This window comes from Bombus huntii, chromosome 2, assembly GCF_024542735.1.
Source record: "Bombus huntii isolate Logan2020A chromosome 2, iyBomHunt1.1, whole genome shotgun sequence".
NCBI lineage: Eukaryota > Metazoa > Arthropoda > Insecta > Hymenoptera > Apidae > Bombus > Bombus huntii.
Window position 1 is genome coordinate 10,713,441 of NC_066239.1, and position 8,340 is coordinate 10,721,780.

Sequence of the window (8,340 nt, forward strand, 5' to 3'; positions counted from 1 at the left end):
TACTACATATATACTGGTATAGCGGTAGCAGCCATGTGACTAACGTATCATAACCTATATGATTTATTATCATGTTGAATGAAATTTTCTAAACAATGTTTGTTATTAATCCAGTTAATATTTAATATTAATAAGAAATAAGTGATTTATTAAGGTTACTTACATCATTTTTCTCAAAAAAATATTCTACAAAAGGTATAAATAATTTTTAAAAATTATCGATAAAATTATTAAAAACAATCCACTTGTTTTGTAGAAACAAAAAGGCTACGAGGCAACATTTGTCAAAATGGTACAACATAAGTATCATACTCCACGTCTAACTCCAAAACATCTAGATCCAAAATGTTTAATGTTTTCTATGTTTACTGCAAATGACATAAGAAATTTAAGTGTTACTAAAATAAGGACACCATTATCATTTAATATCTTGGGACATCCATTAAAAGGAGGTTTATATGACCCAGCATTAGGTAATAAATGAAACAATGCAAATTATTATATGTATTATTTATATTTTTATGCGAATTAGGGAAAGTAAAGGTACAATTTACTAATACATATTTCTTTTATTAACTAGGGCCTCTTTTAGAAAGTTCGGATCCATGTGGAACATGTGGATGCAATGTATTCAAATGTCCAGGTCATTTTGGACATATAGAATTGCCTATGCCAGTAGTAAATCCACTGTTTCATAGACGATTATCTATGTTAATCAAATTAGCATGTCTAAACTGTTTCTCTTTACAAATTCCATCTTATGTAAAATTGTTACTTACTGCAAAATTGAACTTACTTCAAAAAGGATATCTCAGTGAGCTTGAAAGTTTAGAACAAGAAATAATGTTTGTTGTTTCATGTTCAGGTAATCCTTATGAAGTTGATGTGCAAGCTGTTCAAAATGTAATTGATAATTATACTGAAAATCTTCTCAATAGACCAAGACTTAATCAGTCTATTGTGCAATATGATGAAATTCAACTAAATACCAAAAATATTAATATGCAGTGGCACGCATATGTTGAAAATGTTATAAAGCAGTATGCATCATTGAAAATCTGTGTAAATTGTCAAGAACCTATACCAAAAATTACAACACTAAAAAATAAAATTATGACCACTAAAATGTCTGAAACACCTAATACTCCTCGGACAGTAAAATCACGTGGAGTAATACATAAATTAGAGTCAGTTATGATAATGCCAGATCAATCTAAAGATTACCTCAGAAAGCTTTGGCAAAATGAGAGAGATTTCTTAAAAGTACTTATACCTTGCTTTGGAATGGTAGATATTGAATATCCAACTGATATATTCTTCTTTGAAGTAATACCAGTTTTACCACCTATAGTTAGGCCAGTTAATTTTGTCAATGGACAAATGATAGAACATCCACAATCTCAAGTTTACAAGAGTATCATCCAAGATTGTCTTGTACTTCGAAATATCATTCAAACAATTCAAGATGGTGATACAAATCAACTAACAGAAGAGGGAAAACTTGTTTTTGAACAAATAAAAGGTAATACAGCAGTTGAAAAATTACACAATGCTTGGCAAAATCTGCAAATAAATGTGGATCATTTAATGGATCGTGATATGAATAGAACTGCAGATTCTGCAAATTGCCAGGGTTTAAAGCAAGTTATAGAGAAAAAGGAAGGAATTATTAGAATGCATATGATGGGTAAAAGAGTTAATTTTGCTGCTCGTTCTGTTATTACTCCAGATCCTAATTTGAACATAGATGAAATTGGTATTCCTGAAGCTTTTGCAATGAAATTAACATATCCAACACCAGTTACACCTTGGAATGTTGTACAGTTAAGACAATTAGTTTTAAACGGTCCTAATATTCATCCTGGTGCAGTAATGGTTGAACACGAGGATGGAAATATACAACGCATTTCTAACACAAATGCTGTTCAAAGAGAAGCCATTGCAAAACGTCTTCTAACAACAAGTGATAAAGCAAACAAATTTTTTAAAGGCATTAAAATTATACATAGGCATTTACAAAATGGAGACATTCTGCTGTTAAATCGTCAACCAACTTTGCATAAGCCTAGTATAATGGCTCATAAAGCACGTATTTTAAAGGGAGAAAAAACATTACGTTTGCATTATGCTAATTGTAAAGCCTATAATTCAGACTTTGATGGTGATGAGATGAATGCTCATTATCCCCAAAATGAACTAGCTAGAAGTGAAGGCTACAATATAGCCAATGTATCTAATCAATATCTTGTACCTAAAGATGGTACTCCTTTAAGTGGTCTCATTCAAGATCATATGGTTTCCGGTGTGCGATTAACAGTAAGAGGGACATTCTTTCCACGTGAAGACTATATGCAACTAGTTTATGCTGCTTTATCTACAATACAAGATAATATAATTCTTCTTCCTCCCAGTATTATAAAACCAGTACCCTTATGGTCTGGTAAACAAATTGTATCCACTGTTATCATTAATATTATTCCACCAAAACAAGCACGTATCAATTTGACAGCAAATGCCAAGATCAGTGTAAAAGAATGGCAAGTTGAAAAAGCACGGCGGTGGAAATGTGGTACTGAATTTTTAGATCCTAAAACAATGTCAGAAGCCGAAGTAATAATACGAAATGGAGAATTATTATGTGGTGTACTTGATAAGACACATTATGGTGCAACTCCATTTGGTCTTGTACATTGTATTTTCGAACTATATGGGGGAATATGCTCTACAAAGTTATTAAGTGCCTTTGGTAAATTATTTCAAGCTGCTTTACAAAGAAATGGATTTACTCTTGGTATTGAAGATATTTTATTATTAAATAAAGCAGATAAGAAACGGAAAGAAATTATTTCTAACTGTAGAAAAATTGGAGAAAATATACAGAGATCAGTGTTAGAATTACCTGATGATATACCTATGGATATTGTTACATCTAAAATTGAAGAATCTTATTGGAGTGATCCTAAATTCCGTGCTCAAATCGATCGAAAATATAAAAGCGCATTAGATGTCTATACTAATGATATAAATAAAGTTTGTTTACCAGCTGGTCTTTTGAAAAAATTTCCAGATAATAATCTACAATTGATGGTTCAATCCGGTGCAAAAGGTTCTACCGTAAATACTATGCAGATATCTTGCTTACTTGGACAGATTGAGTTGGAAGGAAAAAGGCCACCTTTAATGATCAGTGGGAAAAGCCTTCCAAGTTTCCCTGCATATGACCCTACACCAAGAGCTGGTGGTTTTATCGATGGTAGATTTATGACAGGGATCAAACCTCAAGAATTCTTTTTTCACTGTATGGCTGGCCGTGAAGGTCTCATTGATACTGCTGTAAAAACTAGTAGATCAGGTTATTTACAAAGATGTCTTATTAAACATCTTGAAGGATTAAGTATTAATTATGATTCAACAGTACGAGACTCAGACGGTAGTATGGTGCAAATTTATTATGGCGAAGATGGGCTTGATATACCAGGTTCACAATTTTTGAGGAAGGAACAATTAAGTTTCTTAATAGACAATAAAAATGCGATTCTCAATGAAGAAATAGTAAAGAATTTAAAAATGGACTCAGATACAGATAAAATTTTAAAAGTAGTGAGAAAAATTAAAAAATGGGAAAGTAAAAACGGAAGTGCATTACAGAAGAGAAGAATTAGTCCATTTACAAGGTTTTCAAGGGAAGATATGAATATTAAGAAATCGAAATATAAGGAAATTAATGAAAATAATGGGAGAAGCAAAGCATCTCTGTCATTGATGAGAAAGTGGTTAAGGACTAGTGAAGAAGATAAAAAATGGATTTATGCCGAATGTACAAGATGTCCTGATCCAATAATGTCAAAATATAGACAAGATATAGATTTTGGTGTATTTTCTGAACGATTAGAAAATTTAATGGACGAATATATAGCCAGTAAATCTAACAATTTGATTATAAAAAAGAAAGATTTAAGAGACCTCTTGTCTGTGAAGGTAATGAAAATTGTTTGCCCGCCTGGTGAACCAGTAGGTTTATTAGCAGCACAATCAATAGGGGAGCCATCAACTCAGATGACTTTAAATACCTTCCACTTCGCTGGTCGTGGAGAAATGAACGTTACTTTGGGTATACCCAGATTACGTGAAATACTTATGATGGCATCAAAAAATATTAAAACGCCTAGCATGGAGATACCATTCCGGAAGGACTTAAAGAATGTAACAAAACGCTCAAATAAATTAAGGTTGCAATTAACAAAATGCATTTTATCCAATGTTTTAGACAATATTAATGTAAGTAGAAAAATGGAGCAATTGCCAAATAGACAATTAGTGTATACTATGACTATTAATTATCTTCCACATAAATGTTATAAATCGGAATTTTGTGTTCAACCACATGAGGTATTGAAAAAAACTGAAGAAGTATTTTTTAAGGAAATGTTTAAAGAAATTAAAAAGATTGCTAAAGTAACAGGTGCTTTAGTATATGTTGAAGAGGAAAAGAAATCTATGTATGAGGATGATGCTTTATTAGATCAAGCAGAACCTGATGAAGGAGCAGAATCTGCATTGAAACACGCAAATTTAGGAGAAATGCACGAATCTTCAGATGAAGAAGCAGCAGCAGAGGATGCAGATGCAACTTTACTACGATCAATTTCGCGTCATAGAGAAAATCAAGAATATGAGGATCCAGAAGAAGAAGAAGAAATAGAAGATATAAATGAAAGAGAAGATGATATTGTTGTAGAGCATGAAAATGAAAAATTGAAAACTAATGACCAACCACAAGATGAAGACGATGATGATTATGACACAGAACATGAGAAACCAGACTATGTTGTAAATGAAACTTACAGTGCACAGAGAAAGAGGGATATTAAAAATATGTATACTCATGTAATAGAATATGATTATGATGAGGATAAATTCACATGGTGTAAATTAACATTTTGGGTAAGTGTCATAGTAAGAGTTACAAATTTTCTTCTTCATAAAAAGAATTAACTGATGATTACAATCTTCTTCTGCAGTTACCTCTTAAAATGTTAAAATTGGATTTACCAACGATAACTAGAAATGTTGCAAATAGAGTTGTTTTATGGGAGGTACCTCACGTAAAACGTGCTTTTACATTTCAAAATAATAATGGAGAGACAATTCTTAAAACTGATGGTATCAACATAGTAGTAAGTAAAGGTTTTGTATTGTAATGCATATGTGTATATGATCACAATTTTGCATTTTATTATTTATTCGCAATTTTTTTGTAATATAGGAAATGTTCAAATATGATAAATCTCTAAATTTAAACAAATTATATTCCAATGACATTTATGGTATTTCTCAAACATATGGTATTGAAGCTGCTAACAGAGTTATTATAAAAGAAGTGAGAGATGTATTTAAGATGTATGGAATCACAGTTGATTCTAGACATCTATCTTTAATTGCGGATTACATGACTTTTGATGGTAGATTTCAACCTCTTAGTCGTAAAGGAATGGAAGGTTCAGCATCTCCATTGCAACAAATGAGTTTTGAAAGTTCCCTTAATTTTTTGAAAAATGCGACTTTAGAAGGTAAGAGAACAGAGAAAGTGACGGAATTATTTATTCATTGGAAAATTCGGTGTTAATTATATCTTTTATTTACAGGAAAACGAGATAATTTAGTATCGCCCTCTAGTCGATTAATGTTAGGTCAACCTTGTAAATCTGGTACTGGGTCATGTTCGTTATTGGTAAAAATACAGAAACAACCAGAAACTACCTTGTCAGTAGGTGGATAACAAATGTGAATAGGGTTAATGTCAAGAATAAATTACTAGATACATGCAGTTGTGTAAATAAATTTAATATTTTATGCCAAATTTTGAAAATTATTTTTTACATTATCAGACAATAGCATAAGAAACAATTACATTGGACGTATATTTTTTTATAAGCTGATTACATTTTATTTTGCAACAAAATATGTATAATAAAACTGACAATGTATTAACAAAAAATTATATCCCTTACATTTTGCAAGTATAACTTCATTTTTACTGATTATGAGATTTTTGCTAGTTACCTTTATTGATTAATGATAACCAATAGACAATTCTGTTAAAAAATACTTCTGCCATTAAAATTATTTATTCACTTATGCTTCTGAATCATGCTTTTAAGTTTGTCGTAATTAGCACCTGAGAAGGTTTCCAGCTAAAACATATTATACATTATATTATGAATTCTTAACTGTATTCTTATATGAAATAGATATTAACTTAAAACAGTACATACCACTTTACTATTTTTGATGAAAACAAAGGTAGGCATACTGCTAATTTCATATTCACTAGCAATGTCTTCACATTCATCTACATCAACTTTCAAGAAGATAACATTTTCCATTTCCTATTACAGAAAAATATTTTGTAAGAATTATTTAACAGAAATCTTTTTATGTAAGGTAAATTATCTAACCTTTGATAACTCCTCCAATCTGGGCGCAATCATCTTGCAAGGCCCACACCATGTAGCAAAGAAATCAACTACAACTAAATTATCTCCAGCTTTCTCAAGCTGGCTTTTTAGATCAGCCTGCAAAGATAACATACAAATACATTATACTGTTAACTGTAATAAATTACCCTACTGTAATTGTTCAATACTATTATATTAGCTTTATATTTGTCCTAAATAGATACCTGGTTCTGGCTAGCTAGCTAGCTATAGTTATCACATGCCTATCAGCAAATTAAATATAGTGCATGTAGATATTTTTAATGAAAATTAGAATTATATATCAATAACATTATTTGAAGTACGAAGAATATTTCCTTTAGTTAATAATTTTTCTAAACTTAAAAAATTATACTTTAAAAAAAATAAAATTTAATAAAAAAGAAAAAATATAAAAATCGTTTTTGGGTACAATTCTATTTGAAGTATCTTTATCAATTATATGATTTAAAATCAATAAATAGATCATCATCGAGTTAGATTGTCCCGCCCATAAAACTCATCTATCATGGAAGCATGTTTGAATTGCATGCTTCGATACAACGAATCACGCCAATGCTACGAACTACATTGATGTCGCAATTGGAATTATTTGGAGTTGACGTAATATAACGTGAACGTCACGGTCGAAAATGTTCACCACATCAATTCCATGGCACTCAAACTTACTAGATAAACGAACGCCGGTACGATTCGATGTGCCAATGATGATTCCAACTACATCAGACATGCTTCCTACAGAAACCTCTTCGTTGTATTATAATGGAAACTTTGCTACCAAGTAGAATTAAGCAAGCTTGAATCGATTATTTCAAAGCTAATCGATTTCGTAGAAAGTACGCGAAATGCGAATAAATTATATTTGTAGCCTAACCAACTAATTTTTTGTTTCTTGTATTTTTAAGTCTGATTTATAAATTATTTAATACATATTATACGAGTTACATATGTAACGAATCACACAAATATATACGTATCTAGTTACTTACAGCATTCATAACTTGGACGACCATTTTTGTTTCTTCTAGGAAATTAACGCTTGACTACAAGTAGTATAGAACCAACGGTTTCGATGTTCGTCAACGACTGGGCGCTGTGGTCGGAATTCAGAATCCTCCTCAGTAATTCTGTTCCTCCCTCTCTCACACTTTTCTTCCTTTACATTCACTTTCCTTCTATCTTTCTCTCTCCTTCAGACTTGGGTCCCATAGAGTAGTGTCTAGTGTCACGCTCATACGTAAAGTATAGGAAAGGCGAAACAAGTTGCGTACTGGCTGTATTGTACTCCAAAAGACCTCCAAAGATCCGCCAACAGGTGCGGATTAAGAGGGGAACTAGAGAAGGCTATAGCACCGAGTCTTGCCATTCAATAAAAATACATTTTATTTTACGCCTATAACGAATAATTCACTTGTTTATCTTATGGAAAGTTAAAAGAAATAACTATTTTCTAAACATGCATACTGTCTTTTAAAAAATTTTAAACATAACCCATCAGAATATAAATGTAATTTCATATTTATGTAAATTTATATCATTTTAATCCACTCTCATATTTTTCCATAAAGCCAGCCTTCGTTGGGTCAATATTTCCAGGCCTTAAAAATCTTCCATCCGGCCCTGTCCACGAACATTTCCGAATGTCTAGATAGATCATACTGTACTTCCCAGTAATGGTTTATATCATAGTGAGGAAGTGTACGCAATTTTGAAGGATAATCGAACAAATTGCACATATTACAATTCATTATATTAATACTAAACGTTACGTTAACACGAAATACGGTGCAATAATTGAATTTGCACTATCTTCGATCTTTGGTATACCTCCACTGTTCAGTTC

At 31.4% G+C, this 8,340-nt stretch overlaps 2 protein-coding genes across 4 annotated transcripts; one reads left to right on the forward strand and one right to left on the reverse strand.

Annotated features, from left to right (window-relative positions):
• Positions 1 to 15: 15 nt before the first annotated feature.
• On the forward strand, positions 16 to 5,860 carry LOC126876210 (DNA-directed RNA polymerase I subunit RPA1). Of its 3 annotated transcripts, none has more exons than XM_050639089.1 (6): positions 16 to 154; positions 257 to 473; positions 581 to 4,944; positions 5,022 to 5,177; positions 5,267 to 5,570; positions 5,646 to 5,860. In XM_050639089.1, exons 2-6 carry the CDS (start codon positions 290 to 292, stop codon positions 5,777 to 5,779), a joined length of 5,142 nt encoding a protein of 1,713 aa, XP_050495046.1. In that variant the 5' UTR covers positions 16 to 154; positions 257 to 289; the 3' UTR covers positions 5,780 to 5,860. The 3 variants fall into 3 exon arrangements, with proteins under 3 accessions (XP_050495046.1, XP_050495053.1, XP_050495039.1); XM_050639096.1 differs by having other exon boundaries at positions 24 to 195; XM_050639082.1 differs by having other exon boundaries at positions 24 to 473.
• LOC126876452 (thioredoxin-2) lies at positions 5,824 to 7,775 on the reverse strand. Its single transcript, XM_050639311.1, has 4 exons — positions 7,487 to 7,775; positions 6,459 to 6,575; positions 6,276 to 6,389; positions 5,824 to 6,194 (listed from the first exon to the last, which is right to left on the reverse strand). Exons 1-4 carry the CDS (start codon positions 7,508 to 7,510, stop codon positions 6,132 to 6,134), a joined length of 318 nt encoding a protein of 105 aa, XP_050495268.1. The 5' UTR covers positions 7,511 to 7,775; the 3' UTR covers positions 5,824 to 6,131.
• Between the last annotated feature and the right edge of the window lie 565 nt (positions 7,776 to 8,340).

Coding starts and splice junctions, on each gene's coding strand:
- LOC126876452 (XM_050639311.1), bottom strand. CDS start 7,510: ATGGTCGTCCAAGTTATGAATGCT. Junction 6,390..6,458: donor GATTGGAGGAGTTATCAAAG/GTTAGATAATTT, acceptor TTTCTGTAATAG/GAAATGGAAAATGTTATCTT. Junction 6,195..6,275: donor TCATCAAAAATAGTAAAGTG/GTATGTACTGTT, acceptor AATATGTTTTAG/CTGGAAACCTTCTCAGGTGC.
- LOC126876210 (XM_050639089.1), top strand. CDS start 290: ATGGTACAACATAAGTATCATACTCCACGTCTAACTCCAAAACATCTA. Junction 474..580: donor TTTATATGACCCAGCATTAG/GTAATAAATGAA, acceptor TTTATTAACTAG/GGCCTCTTTTAGAAAGTTCG. Junction 4,945..5,021: donor GGTGTAAATTAACATTTTGG/GTAAGTGTCATA, acceptor CTTCTTCTGCAG/TTACCTCTTAAAATGTTAAA.